The sequence below is a fragment of the Podarcis vaucheri genome (assembly GCF_965113315.1).
Source record: "Podarcis vaucheri genome assembly, chromosome: 2".
Taxonomy (NCBI): Eukaryota; Metazoa; Chordata; class Lepidosauria; order Squamata; family Lacertidae; genus Podarcis; species Podarcis vaucheri.
In genome coordinates, this window is record NC_138760.1 from 78,963,229 (window position 1) to 78,987,469 (window position 24,241).

At 46.2% G+C, this 24,241-nt stretch overlaps 1 protein-coding gene across 2 annotated transcripts; it reads left to right on the forward strand.

The window, feature by feature from the left end:
* Window positions 1-84: 84 nt before the first annotated feature.
* On the forward strand, window positions 85-22,726 carry PARP3 (poly(ADP-ribose) polymerase family member 3). 2 transcript variants are annotated; one of them, XM_082213138.1, is made up of 11 exons: window positions 85-951; window positions 7,384-7,643; window positions 8,419-8,544; window positions 14,680-14,874; window positions 16,641-16,776; window positions 17,010-17,236; window positions 18,332-18,499; window positions 18,715-18,801; window positions 19,950-20,127; window positions 21,168-21,314; window positions 21,423-22,726. In XM_082213138.1, exons 2-11 carry the CDS (start codon window positions 7,443-7,445, stop codon window positions 21,590-21,592), a joined length of 1,635 nt encoding a protein of 544 aa, XP_082069264.1. In that variant the 5' UTR covers window positions 85-951; window positions 7,384-7,442; the 3' UTR covers window positions 21,593-22,726. The 2 variants fall into 2 exon arrangements, with proteins under 2 accessions (XP_082069264.1, XP_082069265.1); XM_082213139.1 differs by lacking the exon at window positions 85-951 and adding an exon at window positions 1,061-1,446.
* The last annotated feature ends 1,515 nt before the right edge of the window (window positions 22,727-24,241 follow it).

The window sequence follows — 24,241 nt, forward strand, 5'->3', positions numbered from 1 at the left end:
CCTGCCTTCTTTAATGGTCCGCTAAGCCGCTCGTCTTGCTGTGGAAGCAGGGGACTGGGCAAGCGCGGTGCGCTCCCCTTTGCTCAGTAGGTGCCGCACAGGCAGGGCAAGCGCAGCTTCTGCATTGAGCTTCGCGCACCGGTTGGGGGCGGGCTTAGAGCAGCAGCAGCGGGGGAGCAATTCCCGCGCTTGCACTTTTGCATGCCCGGACTTTGGGGAGGCTTATGGCAGAAGAGGAGGGACGAGGGGTGGGAAGGCGGCGGCGCCGGGAGGCGCAAGAGGCCAGCTGGCGGAGTGGGTGGGGACGTGGCTTAGCCCTTGGAATGCGTAGGGCGGGTGAACCACGGAGCTATGCAAAGCCGGGGGAGCGAAGAGACCGCAGGTTGCCCGTGCTGCTTGCTAGTTTGCACGGGATGACATGAATCGAGTTTCCCCTTCTGGGAGCCCTTGTTTTCAGGGACACGCACAACCCTCACTAATCCCTGGTGCTCTTATCTCTGTTCATTTATGCATGGGAGATGGGGGGGGGGTTTAATTCATAAAAAACATTATTTTAATTTAGTGCCCAAACAAGTGAGTAGATGCAGAAGAAGTTGCTTGCTCTCTTCTGCGCCCCTTTTGCGGGCCTGTCTGGTCCGGCTGTTCTAGCACGCGTTGATGGACAGCTCGGCGTGTAGCCGGGCTGTGCTGCTCAGCCCCTTCCTTGCCTCTGCGCTGGGCTGGCTCCTTCCCCGGGAGGCGTGTTGCTGCAGCCGCTGATCGAAAGCTGAGGTCACTAGGGGGGAGGAGGGGACGGCAAGCGAGGAAGAGGGAAAGCCCAAGCGGCAGATCTCGCCCTCCGACTTGCCCAAACTTGCCCTGCCACTTTGCCGGGCTTCTTTCTGCCGGCCCTCCGCGTCTAGGAGGACCACCGGGCTACGAAGAGCCGGTGCACCACCCACCTACACCGCGGTGAGTTTTGCTACTCTGGACAGGCGGGAGGTGGGGTGGGGTTTGAGAAGTAAATAAATAGCTGGGTGGAGGCGGCTGGCCTTTTATTTGCCTCTGGTTCGTTCCCAAAGCGACAGTCGGGGAACGTGGACAGAATCCGTAGCTGTCCATACCGGATCTGATTTCTTCGAATTAGAGAGAGGTACAGGAGACGTCCCCAAACAATGTAGAGCCTCTGTATCTTGATAACGGGGTAGGTACTGCGGATTCCTTTTAATCCGGGCTGGAACCTCCGGGGTAGTGGCGCCCTCGCTGGCGCTGATCCTAAGCGAGTACTTAACAGGGCTGTGCGCTTTTTGCTTTGACCCTCCGCAAGTTAATGGGTTGCTACCCATTTTTTAAAGGGGCAAATCCCCACACAACATCCTTTGAGTGTAAACACCTATTTGGTAAATTGGGGAAAGTGCTGATTCTTGCCACCTTGGTCTTCAGGAAGAAGGGCAGGAGAGAAATACAGTAAATAAATTATTCCCCCTTCCTCCCCACATACATTATGTTCCGCATTATTAATACAGCCATACAGTATTGGTGTGCCAGCAAAAATTCTTGCATGGCTTGAAACCTTTGGCGAAATTATTTGCAAGTCTTCCAAAAGTTGCGCAGTTCGGAGATAACCTGTGAAAGCAGCCAGTGGGCTGCCCATCTGTAGTATGATGCCAATATTGGCTCTTAATTGCCCCCCCCCCAAAAGACCATTTGCACTTTTCATTTGTGCATCAAGAGTGCATACTTTCCATCATCAGAGTATGTATGCTATACATTTTGCATACAGCAGGCTATGGATGATTGCTTACATGACTCAGAAGGTTTTTTCTCTCTGGTAAGATTTGATTGTTTTTTAAATCTTTGCTTTGTGTGGTTTGGCTTGCTTGCTTGAGTGTGCTATTTATTCAGCAAGCCCCTTTCTGGACCAGAACTGTTGAGCTTGCTGTATGCTGTCAGCTGAGTGGGGTACCCCAGCCAGAAGGGCGGGGTATAAATAGTAAAAATTATTTTTGTTGTGTAGACTGGTTTTACGGAGTTGGGAGGTGCAGATAACAAACAACCCTGTTATGAGGCAGCTATTTCTCTCAATTTTATGTTAAATAATACTAAATAACAGGATTTTCTACTACATTTGCACTAAATTCCTCAGTTCAAGGTGCAAATCACTTTCTTAATTCAAGCAGGAGGAGGATACTAGCATGAAGGCAAAGGAAGTTGCCTCTGCCTCTTCATTAATATTAGCAAAGCATAGAGGCAAGTCCAGTGATCCTGAAAGATAAGAACATTTGCATAATATTGATCTGTCCACTTCTGTTATTTGGTATCTCTATTGGTTTTGTAGTGAAACTAATGAATGTACACATGGTTGAGTCCTAGCAGACTGTCTCCCGGAACACAATATGTAGATAGGCAGAGCCCTGGAGCACTGGCAGACTTTGAGCAGTTTATTACTCAAATAATTTTGTTCTGAGTTCAAAGAGCACTAGTGCGTCTAGAGGACTGCTTGCTGGATATCATACATCCATCTGTTGTTAGCTGGTCTTATATTTCTGCCTCCAACCATGCTACATAGCAATGATGTTACATTTCAAAACCTTGCATCACTGTACCTGGCTTTTAGAAAACTTGTTTGTTTATTCCCCCGTCTTGTGGCTAAGCTCCCCACAGACCAATTGATGAGGGTCTGGGCAGACCATTTATGTTTTTCCTAACTGTTGTAGCAATTATGATGCGCTGTGTTAGATGCTATATGGCTGTTTTTTTATTATTGCATTTTATTGTATTACAATTTGAATTTTGTAGAATTCAAATTGTAACATAATAAAACGTAAGAAATAAAAAAGCTGCCAAAACATAGTTAAAAATCAATGTGATTATTTAGTGAGGTAGACGTGTTGTTTCTCTCATCATTAGCCACCAATTCATAGGTGCTCCATGGACCACCTGACTGAAGCCCATGGACCATATTTTGGGAATTCCTGACTTGGTCCCTGCACATGCTTTCTTGATGCCATCTGATCCCATCCGCCATCTCGCCTGCTATTCTCTCTCACCTCCAGCAGATAATCAGTCTCTTTCTCTGACTCCTTCCTCTGCTGTATTCAAGCATTATCTCACCTGTTCTCAAACAGCATCCGTAGGTTCCCCTTTCCTCTCCAAGTCTTACCTTCTGGCTATAATGTTTGCAAAATCCTTTATATTGTAGGCAAGTATACTGTTTCTAAGGCCTAGAAAAGACAGTTTCCTCTTGTGCAATAAAGCTGTGACTTGTTAGTGAAAGCTGTGCACTGTTATTGAAATAGCATGAACCGTGCACTTTCAGTTGTGACTCATTAGGAAAATATTCTGCTGCCATTGACTGCCAGTCAGCTTTCTGCAAGTTAAAAGTTGGCTCCTTGCTTGTTCCTGGCATTGGATTAGCAAATCAGAATTTAAAACGCTTGGAGTAGCTGACAAACCTACAGGTGAGGGGAAGCATAATAAGGTCCAGCCAAAGGTTCCAGATTTCCCAAGGCTGATTTGTTAATAGATTGATACAGTTAAAAACCAAAAAGGAAGATCTGCTGTCAAAGGAATAAAGGTCTGGGACTTCCGGGTTGGTGCCTCCGTCAATGGCGGATTTCCTCTGACCGGGAGGAATCTGCTCCGTGGAAATTTGGGTCTGGCTGCCACGGCGAAGGCGGAGACCCGTAAAAATCACAGGCGGGAGAAGCCTGTGAACATGGGATTCGGCGGGCACCTTTTGCGCCTCCCCTACTCGCGGGGAAACCCGGTTTCGGGGATCCGGAGCGACGTGGGGTGAGCGGCGCGGTGCTTCGAATCGTCTGCTTCTTCCGCGGAGCGAAGCCGCAAACTGTTGCCGGAGAGCATTGACTTTTTCCTGTGGACAATTTGACTCCAAAGTAATTACCCGTGAGTAGAGCTGAGACGGGAGAATCGGATTTTAAACGTTTAATTTGGCATCGAAACGGGGAGGTTCAAAACAGGAAGTCCGCCTTCCCTATTTGTAAACAGACTGAGGCAAGGAGGCTGCAGGCTGAAGTCTTGGAAAGCCTTTTGTAAAAGACTAAATTTCCATCGGTAAAGAGCATAAAACCCCCCTTGGAGGCAGGAGAAGGGGGGGGACTTGTGGACTGAGTATGCCTGCAGGAGAGAGTGAAGGGAGTTAAAATACCACCGCTCTGACCCTGGAAACTGGCTGCCAGTAGGACTGACGTTTTGGAATGTTCATTGACAGCACTTAGAACGTTCCTTGACAGCTAGCAAAGTAAGAGAAATACATTGTTTCTATTGTCTTCGGCTGCTTCTAAAAAGGAGTAAAAAGTAACTGAAATCTGAAACTAACTTTGGATTGTATGAGTTGCGTTTAAAGGGGACATTGTTGACTATTATAAATAGAAACTGTTTTCCCCTAGTGGAAGTCTCTGAAATTGGTTACTTTATAAGAGCTGGGCTAGGGGGATTTCCAGCTGCAAGATAAAAACTGTGAGACTCTGAGATTGACCTTGGATCTCTCAAGTGTTATGGCAAATGGAAAGGAAAAAACAGATGAAATGTCGACAGAAGAGGCCTTAGTGGTCGCATTAGTGAAAATAAACGATTCGCTGGAACAGCTTCACAGGAAAACAGACAATCTGGGACAAAAGGTGAACACCAACACAGAAACCATCCAGAGATTGATACAGGAATTTACCTTGACACGGCAAACTGCGGATGAAGTCAGGGAGAAAACCCTTGCTGCTGAATGTAAAACAATACAACTGGAGTGTGAGAGAGCCCCATCCATTCAAAGGCAACTCGATGAACATAAGTTGACATCTGTTATGATGGAATTTAAAGAAAAACAGATGAATTTGAGGACCAGAATTGGGAAAAGAAAGCTTGACAGAGCTTCAGGAGGAGACAGGACTAACATTGGTTGAGAAAGAGAGGCTTTTGGGGGTCAGTATGACCGCCAAAAATGTGAATATATTTAAGGGTAACTGTGGAGGACGTTGGATTGAAGAGAAGGGGGATTGGGAAATATGGACAAATCTGAAGTTGCTATTGTTGGGCCAAGCTGTTGTAGTGGGGATGAGGGTTGCTGTGTTGCCGGGGATGTTGCTTTTGCTCCAAATAGTGCAAGTTTTGGATGGGATGGATTGTTTCAGGTGGTGGCAGAGGAATGTTTCTGGATTTGTTTGGCAGGGCAGGAAGCCGCGAGTAAAATTTAAGATATTGACGGATGCTAAAGAAGGAGGTGGACCTGCCCTGCCAGACCCCTAAACTTTGTTGTGAACCATCTGCTTTTTGCTGGCTGAGAGAATGGTTGTCTCTTGGAAGTACTGAAGTGTTGGATAATGTCAGATGAAGTTGATGGACTAGATGGAATTGGCGGAAAAGACTGGCAAGATCCGAGACCAGGGAGAAGAGTCGGTGGAAGAAGACTGGGGAAAGCTTAAAGATTATTTATAGAAATATTGTAAAATTAATGAATGTTAGAAGAATGTTGGAATGAAGTTATATGGCTTCAGTAGAAATGTTATAAGGAATTAAGTATAAATAGATTAATAGAGTATTAAAGGAAAATAAGGTTAAAATGTGTTAAGATAATTATAGGATAGAAAACAGGGGAAGATGGAAAGGAATTGCTGAAATAATTAATAGAAGTGGAATACAAAAAGGGAGGTGTGAGGAGGCCGTGGAAATATGTGAAAGAAAGATAAGATATTGGAAGTTTTTTTCCCTCTTTCTTCTCTTTTGATGTGTTTTTAAATTGTTTTTGTTTTGTTTTGTTAATTTTTATGTAGTGTTTTTGTATTGTAATGTACTGTTTTTTCTTTGTTTTTTCTGTAAGTGTTTAAATTGTTGCAAAAGGAATAAATATTATTATTTTTTTAAAAAGGAATAAAGGTCTGAACTAACAGGGTGATTAGGAAGGAGAGGGCTTGGGGCTGTTTGTGACATGGCAGCAGAACTATGAATCAGCTATGGAACCGGCATTTGGCTCTGATAGTTGTCGTATGGCTGTTTGCCTAGGGTGTGGGCCTGTGGGCCTATGACTAAAGACAACGTGTTCATCTCTGTGGCACAATGGGTCAGTGCACCTGGCTGCTAACCCAAAGGTTTGCACTTCCCTCCACAGTGTTAGATTAGAGTGCTGCTGCTGTTTCATACATAATCAAATTGCATGTTGAGCTTGTACATTTACATAATATTCTATGGCTGTGCACACACCATACATTTGAAGCGCGCACACACCCCACACAGAGAATCCTGGGAACTGTAGTTTATCCCTCACAGAGCTACAATTCCCAGAGTTATGGTTCCCAGGATATTTTAGGGGAAGGTATGTGCTTTAAATATGCTTTAAGGTAAAGGTAAAGGTACCCCTGCCCGTACGGGCCAGTCTTGACAGACTCTAGGGTTGTGCGCTCATCTCACTCTAGAGGCCGGGAGCCACTTCCGGGTCACATGGCCAGTGTGACGAAGCTGCTCTGGCGAGCCAGAGCAGCACACGGAAACGCCGTTTACCTTCCCGCTAGAATCGGTCCCTATTTATCTACTTGCACCTGGGGGTGCTTTCGAACTGCTAGGTTGGCAGGCGCTGGGACCGAGCAATGGGAGCGCACCCCGCCGCAGGGATTCGAACCGCCAACCATGCGTTCGGCAAGTCCTAGGCGCTGAGGTTTTACCCACAGCGCCACCCACGTCCCAAATATGCTTTACCCGTATGGTATGTACACAACCTATATCAGGGATCAGCAAACTTTTTCAGCCCACTGTCCCTCAGACCTTGTGGGGTGCCAGACTATATTGCCAGACTATATAAATAACCCAGAGATGCATTTTAAATAAAAGCCCACATTCTGCTCATGTAAAAACACCAGGCAGGCCCCACAAATAACCCAGAGATGCATTTTAAATAAAAGAGCACATTCTACTCATGTAAAAACAAGCTGATTCTTGGACTGTCCGCGGGCCAGATTTAGAAGGCAGTTGGGCCAGATCTGGCCCCCGGGCCTTAGTTTGCCCACCATGGCCTATATCTATATGCAGCCTTTGCTAGATCTGAGCAGAGTGCACAGCCACACTCAGAATTCTCATATGTGGGAATGTCATCCAAATCTGGCAGGAAAGAAAAGCAGAAGTCTTTGGAGCTACATTATGCTAGCAGGAGCAGACCTTGGGGTCTTGGCTATTGTAATACCCAGCAGTGTGCTGTTGCCTTTCGGAAAGTCTTTCGGAAAGTCTGTGTTTTGCCAGAGTTTTATTGAAGAGTCTGAGCAGTCGGCAGAAAGCAACTACTCCAGTATTCCTTTATAAAATTTACAGAAATCACAGAGAAGGTCACTGTGGGTCATTTAGGGACTGGTACTTCTAGTGACCTCCTGAGTCAAGAATTAACTGGCCTCCCTTTTTTTGCAGTTGAATGAGAGCAGCAGCCTGACTCCTTTGGGAAACAGGGTAAGGCTCTGAAGGGAACGATGCCGCCAAAGCGCAAGGCTGCTGCCCAAACCAGGGCAGCAGTCAAGGGCAAGAAAGTGAAACAGGAGCCGGAGCTAAAGGCTGAACCTGAAGAAGACAGTTTCCGCTCCACCGTGGAGGCACTGAAGGCAGCTCCCAAAGAGAAGTTCAAGGCCAAAATTGATTCTGCCTGTCAGCTGAGCGACGTTGATAACGCCAAGGTGAAAACAAAGCTCTGGCTGAAGTGTTCCCTATGCCCAGCATCCATTGGGGGGTGGGGAAGGGATTATTCCCACTTTCAGCTGGCCCTGCAATGGGATAGTGTAGCATAATGGGAGTCCTCCTGTCTCTTGTGGGCACCTGTGGTGGGGCAGTGAAGGTCAAAGTTCACACTGAATCTTGAGGCTTCTCTCTTTTCCTGAAGCTTTTTTTTTTGCCTTCCTTTTAGCAGGGCAGCCAGGACTGCATGTCCCAAGTCAGGCATAGGCAAACTCGGCCCTCTAGATGTTTTGAGACTACAGTTCCCATCATCCCTGACCACTGGTCCTGCTAGCTAGAGATCATGGGAGTTGTAGGCCAAAAACATCTGGAGGGCCGAGTTTGCCTTTGCCTGTCCCAAGTAGAGGAGGGGGGAAATTAATGAAACCAAAACTTGTCCCTGCCCCGCCTCGCCAGAGCCTTATTAGGATTGGACAGTGTTCTGTCCTTCAAGACCCCTTCTGCCCATTTGTCTTCTGCGTAGATCTTTTATCAAAAACTACTAATCAAGGAGGGGGTGCCATTGGGAGAGTCCAGCCAGACTTGGAATTTATCCTCTTGGATTCCGGCCTAGACTTTATTAGCACTTGGTATTTGTTAGTTCTTGCAATACTCTTTAAGTGCCAGGCTCTGATTGTCCTCCCGTTTTGCCAGATGTCAATCACAGGCTGGAATTTAGCCACACAGAGGTTGCTATGGGTGCCTTAGGGGCGTTCATGTTGCCTGTTACGATTTTAGATTCACGAGGACTACGACTGCATGCTGAACCAGACCAACATTGGCCACAATAACAACAAGTTCTACATCATCCAACTCATAGAACAGAATGGGAAGTACAGCTGCTGGAACCGCTGGGGCCGTGTGGTGAGTAGCTTGCCCTCAGGATGCCCCCTGCAGTTGTTCTTTTCTCAAAAATCTGTGGGGGTGGGGGTCTTCATCTCTGAGACTGACACAAATAATTATATACAGCTGTGGATGGTGATGCCTAGCACTGGAATAAAGGGGGAAAGATAGCCCAGACCTTAGCCAATTTAAAAGAAAGCTTTAACTCTTCCAGCAATGTTTCCTGAATGACAGTTTGCAGAGCCATAACACGTCCAGACCCTGTGTTCCTAGCCATATTTATTGCTTAATATTCCCCGGGTTGGTTAAAAGATGCGAGGTGGCGGGCCTAGCATTAAGAAAGTCTGGAAAATACTACTCCTCATTGACCATTGAAACACGGGAGAGAGTGAGTCAAGAAAGTCGAATGAGCAGGAGTTGGAACTAAGGAAAGGAATGGTTTCACATACGTGACACCTAAGTGTTGGGGCCTCTGGGCACCATTTAAGTGGTACAAGATTCCCTGGGGTAAAGTGGCTATGGAGCTGAGATCATCCAGTTCTTATGCTGAAGCAAGCTGACTACTGCTGCTGCCATAAAACTGTTTACAAGGTTGTAAACACCTTTAGCCTGGTAATGTGGATTCTCGCTTCGCTTAGCCTAGAGCTGTTGGTATATCAGGCGCAGTGTTTCAGCGGACTTGCTACAGATAATGGTTTCACAAAATAATTGTCTTGGAGCAGTGTGTTACCACTTCAGGGTGATAGGTAGGATGGCCACAGTGTGCAGCTCTCTTAGTCTGCGGCTTCTGAGCATTTGCGATTGGGGGGAGGAAACAAGCCTTTTTCCAATGGTAATAAAGTCCTGTGTTTCAGACCTTTGGTCTAATCCAGGTACGCTCTTCTAAAATGACTCCCTGTTAACTCTTGAGCCTGGAGTAGCCAAACAGGGTCCCTCCAGATGCTGTTAAGACTACAAATCCCATCAGCCCCAGCAAGTGTGGCCCAAAGGTCAGAGATCATGAAAGCTGTAGCATAGTAGCATCTTGAGGACACCATGCTTTGGGCTAATGGCACTGCCACACATCTCTCACTTTTATTTGCCCTGCTTTCTTAATATTGCAAAACATTTTAAATTAACAAGGCGAAACACCATGGGCGTAGCCAGATTTATGTTTCAGGGGGGCAGAATTGAGCTACTTGTGTTGTGATTGGTCAGTTAAGTATTTTTATTTATTTACTTGATTTGAGGGGAAGCTGTCCCCTGGCTATGCCCTTGTGGAACACAGAACAGCAGCAGTCACTTGATGTCAGAGGTGACCTGCAAGCCTGACTAGGCCCAGGGGGCCGTTTTAACCCAAACTGTGAAGAGGCAAAAGCGTTACTGTGAAGGAACGACTGGGAGCTTAAGCATACTTCCCATCCAGAGCTCGCTGGTGCAGCTCCTGGTGCTCTCGGCTCAAATAAGCTTGTGGACACTCAGAGCAATCCCCCTGAAGTCTGTTTTGCAAGCTGTTTGCGTTTATTCTAGTAAGAGGCCAGTGACCTTGGAGAATCAACGCAAGGCAATTGTTTGCTTCTTCCGGACCTGTGTTGCAATGGCAAAATTGCACAAGTTCATTCTTCAGTTATCTATTAAAATTAGACCTGAGCTTGCAGTAAACTAATCGATACAAAGAACATTGAGACAATGTGCTCTTGAGAAAGAAATGTTTACAGCTTATGTTGATGACGTTGTTGTTGTTAAACTGCAACGTAATTCAGCAGTTGAGATTTCCTAACAGCCGTGGGTGCAATCCCACACACGTCTTTTCAGAAGTCCCTTTGGATCAAGTGGGTGTCTGACTGCAGCCTTAATTAATTTTCTCAGTAGAACTCCTAGGACGTATCCCGGTTCCTAGGACATGTCCCAGTTCCCCAAGCTGGAATTTTGTAACCAGTTCAATAGTGTTTGTTGAAGCTATAGGCAGAGATGGGAGACCTCAGAGTGTCCAGGTTTGCTAAACTGCAGCTCCTGTCATCCCTGACAACCTATTGGGAGTTGGGATCCAGCGTTTTCTGCTGTGGGGGGATCTCTTTTAAGGAACAGTGGGTGGTATTCTACTAAGAGAGACTCAGAGTTGACCCCTTGAGATTAATGAACGTGACTAAGTTAAGACCATTAATTTCAAGACGTCTTCTCTGAATAAAACTTTCAGCTGTGTGTCCAGCTTAAAGCAGCCTTTTATTGTAACCTGTGAGGCAGCCATAAATGCAAGCTGATTAAGTTTGTCTTGACCTGATGTGCCCCCTTGGGTGAAACCTTCTTTACGTCAGGCCTTTAGACTCAAGTTTTATTTGCCTACCTGACCGTTGAGGGTGTGGGTGGCTAGGATTGTTCTCTCCCAGTTGTCTTTTCCTCCTCCAAAGCTCAAGTTTCAAAAGGCTTTTATTCCTGGGATAAGGTTGTCATAACTTGGCAGGGACTCTGTGCTTGAGAACCTGGAGTGGGAGCTCTACTGAGTCATCCATCACAATAGGCTCTTCCCCACCACCCTTTTGCTAATTTTCACCACATGTCGTCCTCCCCTCTTGCTTTGTTTGCATACCAAATACACTCTACAGTGACTGCCACATAGAGACACACTCCCCCCCCCCCCAATCCTTGGGCTTTTAGGCAGAAACACAAAACATACTTCTCTGGAGACCAAGGTAAGGAGCTGAAATTATTAGCTAGCTTTCTCTTATTCCAGAGGCTAATAGCTCTGATAGGCCCAATGCAGTTCTTCAGAGAACGCAAATACATGTCTGTGTATTCCAGAGTGGTCCCTCTATGCTCTAGCTGGGGTGGTGGGGAAGGAAAAAGATGTTAGGTAAAATCCCTATAAGTTGATGCTAGGAAGAAATCTCATGGCTGCTGTCAAGGAGCATCCAAGCCAAAAGAAACCCCTTCTGAATAATTTGGCATAAGTAGAGATGGCTAACAGAAACTAACAATAGCTTTAACTTTCCATACTTGCTGTAGCTGATGTTATAGTAGCATGGCTGCAACCTTCTCCATGAGGAGCAGATGAACAAACCAGCTAACTTAGCCGCTCCTGTGGTTTTAGCAGTTGCCGATAAGAGCAATTAGATGCATTTCCCCCCGTGCTATTTTTATAGTCTATCTACGTAAGGCTTATACAAACTGCTTCCCCACTTTAGCTTAAGACCAAGCAATAAAGGAATTCCTTTTGCTCCATCCTAATTCATTGGCAGTGCCCCAGTCAACCTCAGTGCTTTCAGCTCAGCTTCTTTTGTCCCTGGAATCTGGATTCTCAGCAACTGTGACTTTTTGTGTTTCCTAGCTCTCCCATCTCTCTCTGCTTGTTTGCCAGCATCATGTATATGTATGATTCATCATTCCAGCCTCCTAGTCAATCAGAAGGACAGTAGAAGCCAACTCCAGACACAGGCACACTGTAAATTTAGGTTTGCACAATGAAAGTGGATTCAAGTGCTCAGGTGCAACAAAACCACTTTTTAAACAATATAAATATAGATATATAGATGTCTTTTGCAGTTAGGAAAGTGACAGGGAAATGCACTATAAAGTGTTGGATCAGAAGGATTTGTTTGCAAGCAAATTGAGATGAATGCTCAATAAACAGGTTGTCTGGAGGAATCCACAGTTTTGCTAAATTACTCCCCCCCCCCACACACACACACACATTAACACATGGACATGGTAACTAAGCTTCATTCCGCCCCCAGGTTAGTTTCCTGTGTTGACCTGTTGCACCTTCTACGACCTTTTGAGTCCCCTGGCCAGAACTGCCTCCATAAACAGATGACAAAGGGAAAGGTAAAGAGACCCCTGACAATTAGGTCCAGTTGTGACCGACTCTGGGGTTGCGGTGCTCATCTTGCTTTATTGGCTGAGGGAGCTGGCGTACAGCTTCCGGGTCATGTGGCCAGCATGACTAAGCCACTTCTGGCGAACCAGAGCAGCACACACAAACCCCATTTACCTTCCCGCCGGAGCGGTACCTATTTATCTACTTGCACTTTGACGTGCTTTCGAACTGCTAGGTTGGCAGGAGCAGGGTCCGAGCAACGGGAGCTCACCCCGTTGCGGGTATTCAAACCGCCGACCTTCTGATTGGCAAGGATCTAGGAGTCTTGGTTGACCACAAACTTGACATGAGCCAACAGTGTGACGCGGCAGCTAAAAAAGCCAATGCAATTCTGGGCTGCATCAATAGGAGTATAGCATCTAGATCAAGGGAAGTAATAGTGCCACTGTATTCTGCTCTGGTCGGACCTCACCTGGAGTACTGTGTCCAGTTCTGGGCACCACAGTTCAAGAAGGACACTGACAAACTGAAACGTGTCCAGAGGAGGGCAACCAAAATGGTCAAAGGCCTGGAAATGATGCCTTATGAGGAACGACTAAGGGAGCTGGGCATGTTTAGCCTGGAGAAGAGGAGGTTAAGGGGTGATATGATAGCCATGTTCAAATATATAAAAGGATGTCATATAGAGGAGGGAGAAAGGTTGTTTTCTGCTGCTCCAGAGAAGCGGACACGGAGCAATGGATCCAAACTACAAGAAAGAAGATTCCACCTAAACATTAGGAAGAACTTCCTGACAGTAAGAGCTGTTCGACAGTGGAATTTGCTGCCAAGGAGTGTGGTGGAGTCTCCTTTGGAGGTCTTTAAGCAGAGGCTTGACAACCATATGTCAGGAGTGCTCTGATGGTGTTTCCTGCTTGGCAGGGGGTTGGACTCGATGGCCCTTGTGGTCTATTCCAACTCTATGATTCTAAGTCCTAGGCTCTGTGGTTTAACCCACAGTGCCACCCGCATCCCTTGTAAACAATGACAAGCATTCTATAAAAACTAATACAAAATTTCCTTTACAGTGGGGAAAAATGCGTATAAAATATTTAAAGAGGAACAATATGTACAGCTGTTTACATACCCTTGCTAAAAACCTGAAAGCCAAGTTGATTAGAGGACCTGGTGCAAGAAGAATATACGTCTCTAGGAGGTTCATCCCAAACCTTGCAGAACAGTGCAAATCAGTAGGATAATTTTATTGTCATATGCCTTTGCTTTTGTTGGAGAGAGATTCCAATATTTAGAAACAGATTCTGATCTGAGAAAATTCCAGGCAAAATGAGAAAGGGAGAAGGAGTGGGGAGAGAAAAAAGAAATATAGAATTAGGCACATGTTATTAGCTACTTTACTAAAACTTTTATGAGAATCTTGAGGTGCTGTAAGAAATAGAGGTAACAGGAAAAATAGAGAATGACTTTATCTACTCTGCAAGTCTCTTGCAGTGCACCAGGATAATCATAAACAACGTCTACTCAGGAGTGAGTCCCAATGAGTACAATAGGGCTTGCACCTAGGTAAGTGGCTAGAAGATGGCAGCCTCAAATGCTAAAATGGCTCTTGGGCAGTATTTTTCTCTCTCTCTTTTTGTAAAAGCATCTCTGAGACACCCAGGTGATAAATCTGTGTGCCTCCAGACTCCAGCTGCTAATGACCTAAATTGAGTTTCCACTCTGGAGGCACTTTATATTTATTACAATTCATCGTTGCTCAGACATCAAGAGAAGTCACTGCTAGATTATTTTCACCTTTCTAAAATATGCTGCACTTACAGAAGGTGGGGGAGGGGGAGGATTAAACACCCTAAGACTGGGAGCAAAGAATGCAAATGGGACTAAGTGGGCAAGGAAATCTACCTCCACTTCAAAGTGGAGATTAAGGACTTCAGGGAACCGTTGTGTACAACAGAGAAGCCTGCACCAGAGACTCACTGTGTGTGCAATTGGCAGGTTATCTGTTTCCTCTGGGAAGGGCTGAAGCTTGGTGGAAGAACATGTATCAAAGGCTGGATTGGTGGATTGTGCTTTCTACAAAGAGGTTGTGGTCCCTCTAGAACCTACATATGCCAGCAGACAAGATGATGCAAGATGTCCTTCTAAAGTGTACAATTGCATGCAAGGACATGTCCCCCTCTATAGGTTACCCTACTTTGTGGAAGGTATGAGCGTTCCTGCCTGTGAGGATGGCTGTGTCCTTGCCCATCCTTTCCTGCCCTTCTTTCATTGCAGAACTAAGAAAGGAAGCACAAGATACGTGGGAGAAGATGCAGAAGTTTCTGTCTCTTGCTGATGTGTGTTTCCTTTCCTCTCGTTGCTCGCAGGGAGAAGTAGGGCAGTCAAAACTCAACACCTTTCCATCCTTGGAGGCGGCCAAGAAGGATTTTGAGAAGAAATTTCGGGATAAGACTAAGAACAGCTGGGGTGACCGGGAGAACTTTGTGGCTCACGATGGCAAGTACACCTTGATTGAGGTGCAACATGCAGATGATGAAGACGAGCAGGAGGTGACTGTGAAGGTACTGAGCCAAGGAATACACTGGGAGCAGACTGGCACACTGGGGAGAGGCATAAGTCAGTGCAAAACAGCAGAAACAAACAAAGCCTAATTGCAAACAGTCTAGACTAATACATTTAAAATTAGGTTAGTTGATTTGTTGGCAGTGCAATCCGACTTGCAAGAGAGTCCTATTGAATTGAATGCAACTTCTCTGTAAGCATACCTAAGATTGCACGGTAATTCACTATGGTAAAATAAGTAACAGATTAATCAAACTAAAAAATAGTGGTCCAGTGCTTCTTTATCAGTCGTCCCAATACTTTGGCACACTGTGTCCAGAACACGCTAAGCCCAGGAGTGGGTTTACTTCTTATTCATTACTGTCCATATGGTTTTTTGGTTGTTTCAGAACATATGGTGCTGTGGCCTTTTGAAATGAAAGCACAAAGTTCAGGGAAGAGACCTGGGATGTGTCTGGGAGAATCTGGTCCCTGTCCTTGCATACCCATACACACACCATAGCTTTGGCCCAAGGACCAATGGGAGGCCTCATTTGGAGAGCCAGATGGTTGATCCCTGGGCATTATAGCACCAGGCACCTCCTGTGGGCCAACCAGTGACTGAAGGAGTTCAGCATAGCATTAAGCATCTCTGCTTGCCTGATTGAATTATCTTCCCTTTCCTCTTTCTCACCCACTGTTCCAGCGGTTCCCCTGATGCCCACCAGACCCAGGGGTGCCAGGGGAGGGAAGGAGGTGGAAAGCCCCATTGCCCTAGCGAAAGTACTTGGGTGGGCTTCAACTGGCGGGACTACTTAGCTGAGTCTGGCGCTGAGAGTGCCAGATGAGTTCTGCTGCTGTGCCTGCGCAGCCCCAACCGAGTTTCCATTCTGTCTCTGCCCCACACCATTAGTAAGCGGCAGCAATGCTGTCAGTAGCGGGGCAGAGCAGCAGCACCTGGTTAAGGCTGTGTGCGATCTTCGATCACCAATCCAGTCCTCACAAAGTTATCCTAGCAGCCTAATCACAGTCTATCTCCCAGTTATCAGTGATTTAGAGGACTCCTGCAGGTCTTCAAGGTCTGTGTGAGTTAGAGAACACGGACAAGCTCTTGTAGTGAACTGTGTCAGGGTTGGTGGAGTTAATGGAAGTCACTTAGCGTTTCCATGTGTTCAAGGGTGCTTGCTTAAGTCCTGTTATTTTGAAAGGTGCTATCAGGTGCTGTTGCGGTTGCTTGAGAGTAACCAGGCAGGACTCCGACCTGCGTTTTACAGGCTTTATTTTGGTGCAAACTATTTACAGTGAAGAGCCCCAAAACTTATGTCTGGCTCAATTGCTAGCAGAATCAGGGAGTGGTCTTTTTTTGTACCTCCCCCAGCATAAAAGTTTTGTTACCCCCCAAATGTCTACGCCCCTCTCTGCATCTCAGACTACTGTGCAGAATGGGCGATGGCAAGGACATGCTTCCCTCCTCTCCGGCTTGTTCAGGAGCGGTGTTAAGGCTCTTACTAGCATTCTCTGGTCCTTGCACCTCTTTGCCACTGGAGGTGGGGCTTTCCTCCTCCCTGGAAGAGGAACTGCTTCGCAAGATTTTCGGAGGCTCCCGGTAACACAACTGCCCTTCTATTTCTCCCCCCTGTGCCGATGGCAGTTCCCTGACAGGTGTTCACTGCCAGGTAAAAGCTTGTGTGTCCTACTGTGAATCTAAGGGTGAAGTCCAGCCCCACTAGAAGAAGCTGAATTGTGTGTATATCCAGTCCCAGGTTGGTTCTTTCCTGTTTCCAAGGTGGACAGTGTAGATGGAGTGAAGCTATCCAAGCAAAGGATACGGCCCTGCACCTTGGACAAGCCTACTGAGGAGCTGGTCTCCCTCATCTTCAGCAACGACATGTTTAACGATGCCATGCAGACCATGAATTTAGGTAAAGGGTCAAGGGATCTTTTGGTGGTGGGTTGGGTTGTTGTTGTTTGCTTTGCAGCAGATGGGAGAAGCACCCAATGGCTTCAAGTTACAAGAAAGGAGAGTCCGACTAAACATTTGAAAAACTTTCTGACTAAGAACTGTTTGGCAGCAGAACAGACTCCCATCAACAGAACAGACTCCCACTGATCTTCCAAACTTCCTCATGTCACCCTTTTTAATCCCCTTTCCTAGATGTGAAGAAGATGCCCCTGGGGAAACTGAGCAAGCAGCAAATTGCCAAAGGCTTTGAAGCTCTGGAGGCCATTGAGACAGCACTGCAGAAGCAGCCGCCTTCGCAGAAGCAGCTGGAGGAGCTCTCCTCTCGCTTCTACACCATCATCCCCCACAACTTTGGCCGGGCTCGGCCTCCACCCATCAGCACTCAGGAGGTTGTCCAAGCCAAGAAGGACATGCTGCTGGTAAGGAGCTCTGAGTACTGGGCCAATCCCAGTACTGAATAACTGCATCTCCCCTGGGTTTCAGATGGGAACATTCCCAACCCTATCTGGAGATCCAGCCAGGGACCTTCTGCATGGAGGTCCATCTGCATGGAAAGCAGATGTTCTACCATTAAGCCATAGCCTTACCTACAAACAATGGAAACACAGTAGCTGCCTTATGCGAAGTCAGACCTTTTGTCCATGTAGCTCCATGTTGTCTACACTGATTGACAGCAGCTCCCTGTGATGGACCATCTGCATGCAGCTGTTCTGCCAACAAGCTGCAGCCTTTCAAAACTGAAGGGTATAATCTTGAGAACTAACAAAACAAAAAGGCCAATAACTCCGGTCCAGTTATGATTTTGCACTATAAGCCCTCAGTACCCAAAATGGCTGCTTAGTGGGTGCAGCCTTCAGGGTTAATAATTGCTTCCACTCTTGAGTTCAAGAGTCTCTCTTTCTTCATTTCATTTCATTTGTTACATTTCTATGTGGCTTTTCACTCACACAAATGACAAAGCAGCTCACAAACAATAAACAGCAATAACATAATAGAACATCGCAATTAAAACATAAATCATATAAAATAATTAACAAATCATCAGTAAAGCAATTAGAAATCATCTGTAAAACAACCACCTTCTATAACACTATTAACAAAGCAATTCAAACAAAGCCAAACAGCACAACCACAAGTCATATTGTAAGATTCACAAAGCACTACAGCGTTCATAATCTACAAAACAATATTAACATTAGCAAACTAACAACCAAAAGCAAAGAAACACTATTGAATTTTCTCTCTCATTCTCTCTCTCTCTCTCTCTCTCTCTCTCACACACACACACCACCCCCAATAGCAATATTGAAAACATATGAAAAAACGTAACCTTCCCCCCCCCCTTGCTTTCAAGCTAGAGCACCAATGAGATTTCCCTAGCTGAAATAGGCTACCAATAGCACAGTCCTAGATATGTTTACTTGGAAGTGAGGCTCACATAGGATGGCAGTGTAAGTGTCAAATTGCTCCTCCCACCACCAGTGTTTGTGAAGATTGTTTCCCTTTTCTGATAGGTACTGGCTGATATTGAACTTGCCCAGAGTATGCAGGCCCAGAAGAAGAAGGAAGAGGAGGAAGAGGAGGAAATGAAGGTGGAAGAGGTCCCACACCCAGTGGACAAGGACTATGGGCTTTTAAAGTGCGAACTCACCCTGATAGACCCATCATCAGAGGATTATAAGGTAGGGTGACCCTACAGGAAACTTCCCAGCCTGGTTGCTGTGGTACTGTAGGGTACTATGCATGTCCCTGTGTTGGAAGCCCAGGACCTCTGAAAAGTGGGGGCAGCATGCAGGGGGGGAATGTTGATCCTCTGCACTTTCCATTTTCCTCTGTCTGCCTCAGTGCTTTAATGATCACTTTCCTCTTCTGCTTCTCTCCTGCTCCCTGCAATTAGCTGATTGTAAACTACGTAGAGAAGACAGGCTGCACTTATCGGAAACTTCAAGTCCTGAACATCTGGAAGGTGAACAGAGAGGGCGAGGTAAGGTCTACTAGCAGGGCCCCTTCCCTTCTGTTAACTGACTGTGTGTACTTCTGCCAGTTGCCTGAAATTGGCTTCTGTCTTTGAGCAAAACCACCCAGAGCATCTTACTTTGCAGCTGCCTCTGGCACCAGACAGAATAGACCTAGGAGCATAGCAACAAGGAAAGGCCCTGAATGGCGGTTCCTGGCTTATTCTCCTTTGGTTCCAGCAGTGCCAGGGTCCCCTGTGGAATATAGGAAGCTGCCTGAAATGGAGCCCTTTGAGCTCAGAATTCCAGCACTGGCTGGCAGCGTTTCTCCTGGGTTTTAGGCAGGGGTCTCTATGGGACCTTTTACATGCAAAGCTTGGGCTCTCCTACTGAGCCTCAGCCCTTCCCCCATTGTGCTGGTCGGCACCCCTTGGCATCTGTCGGTCTGTATAGCAGCAGGGCCCATAATGAACCTAGCAGCTGCTTTTGTGTAAAGAGCTACAGCCCTCTGTTAGTGGCTGGGTATCACTCACAGCACTGCCAGCCAAAGCAGACCGATGCTGTCTAGAGAACTTGTATGTTGTGGGGCAGTGCCCAAATGTTGTCAGTGGTGCTGGAGGTGCTCTTGGGATGTAGTTGAGAAAAGGCAGCTTTGGATTCCCAAGACCCAGAGTGGCTGCATGGGGGCAGAAGAGACCAGAGGCCCTCTAGTCCAGCTACAACCCCAAAGGAGGACTCTTTGCCTCTTAACACAGCATTGTCACTGTAGATCAGGGATGGGGAAGCTCAGGTCAGGAGGAAGCAGGGGAACGTGGCTCTCCAGGCCTCACTATCTGACCCCAATTTATGTGAGTGAAAATGCAACCAGCAACTGAAGGAGAAAGCGTCTTCTCCACTTCCTTTTTCTGTAGAGGTGTCTCCTCTGGTAGGTAGTAGGTTGGTGTTGGGAGGGAGTGGGGAAGAGGACACGTTCTCACCAGTTCATGCTCCATAGGCGCCCTGCTACACGTGGCTGACCAGTCACAGTTCAGCTTTTTGGTGTGTGCAAGCCATGCTCGGCGCTCCCAACCGAAGGCTTATCTTGCTGCCCATAAGCATAAAATTGCACCCGTCACATGGAGGGGAGAGCTCTGCTTGCTGAACTTCTTCTTCTATCCCCACCCCATTCTGCTAACAGGGCAACCGTTTCAAGGCTCACAGCCACCTGGAGAACAGACGACTGCTTTGGCACGGCACCAACGTGGCTGTCATTGCAGCCATCCTGAAGAGTGGTCTACGCATCATGCCGCACTCCGGCGGGCGTGTGGGCAAAGGCCTCTACTTTGCATCGGAGAACAGTAAATCGGCAGGATATGGTGAGGCAACCAACACTTGGTGCTCCCTTTGGGCTGCAAGGGCTGCCTCCCCTCCTGTTCTTTCCACCGTTTTCTCAGTGGTTTGCTGCCTTTCTCTGCTTCTGATGCTTCTCTGGTCTTAATAGTGACAGGGCAGAAGGCAGGTTCATACAGATACCCCTGGTCCAAGTTGACATGCTTTTAAAACCTGCCACTGCTACTTTTCGCGTATATAGATACAGATATGAGAAAGGGAGGTTAAACTGAAAAGTGTGCATTTATATGCCTGTATTTAACTATTTCCATTAAGTGATCCTGGCTATGTCCCTTCTGACGCTTTCCACAAGCACTTAGGTCTTTTGTAACCTTGTAAACTGGAAATGAACCTTAGAGGCTTCTAGCACCAATTGGGTGAATGTACACCATGGTGGTCTTTGGCTTTGCTCTAGCAGAAAGCACATCCTCTTCCAGAAGCAGGGCATCCCATTTTTTTGCCAATCCATACTACTTGGATAAGACCACCCCAGCCCACTGAAAAAAGTGCTTTTGAAAGTTATGGGACAGTCCAGAACAGTATGGGATGTGGCGCAGCAGGCTGCTAGCAACTTTTATCCTGCTGAAGATCTAGGATGTGTGCATGTCTATTTGGACCAATGCAGAGTATTGGTGCACTAGCCATTCCTTCCTCATAGAAGTTGGAGACGTCCAAATTAGCAGCCCCAGTTTGAAAGAGCAGCTTCTTTGCTTTCATCCTATGCCATTCAGGAGGATGAAAGCTGTGGTTGCATTTTTGAAGAGGATATTGGCAATGCCATCTGAAAACAATACTACCCATGATGGGATCTGTCTGTCCTGTTCAGCAGAGGTTATTATTATTTTTTTGAAAGCTGGAATATGTTCGTGATATATTCATCCTCCTACTTTCCTAATCCCACTGGATTTGTGGGCCTATGTGAAGCAGAGCACAGGGAAGGATACGGTACGGTGTATGTGACTCGAGCAGGGGACCTGCTGTCCATCACTTTAACCACTGGGGCCTCTTTTTCCTTCCTCCCCCCCAGTTGGCACCACCTCCAATAGGGTGGGGATTATGTTCCTGAACGAGGTGGCCCTTGGCAAAGAGCATCACATCACCCAGGATGACTGTTCGCTCCGCAAGCCCCCAGACGGTTATGACAGTGTCGTGGCCCGCGGCGTGACTGAGCCAGGTAAGCCTGAAGGTTGGAAAGAAACAGTGGTGATGTTTTGCAGCCTGTTAATCGTATGCTAACCTCCCTCTCGCTCTCTTTCTTTCTGGCTTGCTGTGCTATCCCCAGACCCTGCGCAGGATAAAGAGATAATCCTGGATGGGAAAAAAGTGCTGGTATCCCAAGGAAAGCCTGTTCCTGTGGCTAAGTACAAGAGCTCCTGCTTCTCCCAGAGCGAGTACCTGATCTACCAGGAGAGTCAGTGCCGCATTCGCTACCTTATTCAGCTCCGCTTCTGAGGCGTTTCTCGAGCGGCTCGCCTGCTGGGCCCCACCTATGCTGCAAGGAGGTCCTCGTCTGCCTAGCACTGAACAGGCACCTGACTGTGATATGGCAGTCCGCAGTCGGACTGCCTTGGTGTAGCCAGCCATGTTTGTCAGCTCTTAGTGGTTCACTCAGGAATTCTGGGGTCCCAGCTGGGCTGAGGAAAGCAGAACCTCTCTCCAAGTTCGTTTTAGGACTGTGTTAGGCTCCGTAATACCGATGAAAGTCTGACAAGGGGAAGACAGCCAAATGCTGACAAGTGGCACCTCCTCCTTTCAGAGCACTTTAAGGCCTGTAAATAAAAGAATGTATGTTAAGCCCACCTAATGTCTTTCCTTCCCTGTTACTGTCTACCTGGGCACATAGCTAATATCCACGTATATGGCCCACCCACTGTAGAAGTCAAGGTACACAGGGAGGCTAAATGAAGAAAAGGAATCTCTGAAGGCTGTGACTGGGTTCAAACGTCGCATGCTCAGACATGAACGCAGTTACACACCTCTGCACTAAGTGTCCTAAACCAGGCATGGCTAAGCTTGGCCCTCCAGCTGTTTTGGGACTACAATTCCCATCATCCCTGACCACTGGTTCTGTTAGCTAGGGATGATGGGAGTTGTAGTCCCAAAACAGCTGGAGGGCCAAGTTTGGCCATGCCTGTGACCTAAACCCACTGTAGTCACATCTTCCGCTAAGTAATCCAGCAGAATTTGTATGATACGCTGCTGAGTCATACTGAAACGTTGTATTCCTTTGTGCGTTCCCTGAGGTAAATGGGTTGTCGCACATCTGGCGAAGTGCAAATGGGTGGGGGGTATATAGGGTGGGTTTTTGTTGTTGTTTCCTCCATGTGGTCAAGGAACTGCTACTGCATTTACTTTATTTAAAATATTTCAACCCACCTGTCGTCGCAATGCAATGCCGCACCGAGAAGCAGTAATGGAAAATACGAACGGGAAAATTAAAGGAGAGGATAAAACCCACCACAGGAGCAGCAACAACAATAATCGTCAAAATCCAGCCAGGCAATCAATCCCCTGTAAAAGGCCTGTTCGAATAGGTGGGTTGTCCCTGTGCACAAGGGCAATAAAAGAGAATGTTTGCACCAGAAATTCTGCAGCCACTGTACAATTTGTCCTTGGGCAAACTCAAGGAATATCTTCTCCAGCTTTAATTTCTCTGTTGATTGAACTAAGGTGTGGTTTACTTATTTTTTATTAGCCTCATACGTGGCATTGCTTGAGAATTCTAAGAAACAAACAAACAAAAAAATCAGTTCACACTTTTTTTAAAATCCCAAAGTAATAAATTAGAAAGTGAGCTTTTTGGAATAAAAACAGAGAGTATAGGGTATCTTATGTTAATTGTTAACAATTACAGTTTTTAAGCTACTGTATTTTGTATAAATGAGATCTAAATTTAATTTTACTTGTCATGAAGTTAAAATAATCCCATTGTTGAGGCAATATAGGAACCTCTCATTCTTTATTCCATTCATTCCTTAATATCAAATTGACTTATTTATAATAAATATCTATAAAAAGTAATCATAGATTTTTTTTAGTTTTAAATAACCAATTCTAGTATTTCGGGTGTCTCAGAAGCTGAAAATGCTGCTGGTCCAAACAAAGATGTTAACAAATGTAGCCGTAGGTATTGCCATTGGGTTACATCCAATAGCTGATGTTTATTTCATAACATGGCGTATGTTAAAAATTCATCTTCATTATCAGTTGATCCAAAGTCAATATGCCCGCTTCAATCCAATTGTATCTGAACACAGATGAAAACCTGCTCTTTGATCTTGGGAACCATCATGAAATATTTGGTTACAGGATTGTAAGAGGTTCAGCCAATGTATACTGAACCAACAGCTTTCCATAATAAATAGTTGTATTTATATTATTGGAGGATATGGGCATACTTGCGCAAATGGGCTTGGCTGTCACACAGTCCTTAAATATTTTGTATGCACAAAATGGTACACACAACAGGCATACTTGAACACTTTGGAGAAAGAGCTTGACATTTCCTGGCAATCTCTTCTGATTTGGGAGAATTGCTATCGTATTCCTGCATACACTTTTCTCGGGAAGCAAAAAACACAGTATTAGAATGCAATGCCACCATGAGGCTTTTTCTAGTAACTGTCTTATGCAGGGGAAATGGATACATGTGTGTTTTCCAAGGATGGCCATAAACTCCTGGCCTTAGATTGAGGAGAGGAATTTGTGCCCCTCCAATCAATTCCTGACCATTGACCATACTGACTGGGGCTGATGGAAGTTGGAGTCTGGCCACATCTGAAATGTCACAGGTTCCTCATCTCTGCCTTTAGATAGAATGATAGGGAAAGTATATGGTTTACTCTGAGCTTGGACAAGTTAAGCAAGTTGTCAGGGATTCTTTAGCTGTGACTCCTGCATTTCAGGGGGTTGGGCTAGATGACCCTCTGGGTCCCTTCCAACTCTACAATTGTAGAAGCTGGTGTAAGCCAAGATGAGGCTCACAAAAGGATGAATGGGTTTTATTTTTGCAAATGTCTGGGAGTCATAATCTCTCCTTATCTAATTATATATTTGTAGCTTCCATCACCATAGCATCACCGAGCCTCTCATGTATTTACA

Bases quoted from the DNA above. Each gene is read 5' to 3' on its own strand.
- PARP3 (XM_082213138.1), top strand. From the start codon at position 7,443: ATGCCGCCAAAGCGCAAGGCTGCTGCCCAAACCAGGGCAGCAGTCAAG. The intron at 8,545-14,679 runs GTGAGTAGCTTG...CGTTGCTCGCAG, and splicing joins GGAACCGCTGGGGCCGTGTG to GGAGAAGTAGGGCAGTCAAA. The intron at 20,128-21,167 runs GTGAGGCAACCA...CCTCCCCCCCAG, and splicing joins CAGTAAATCGGCAGGATATG to TTGGCACCACCTCCAATAGG.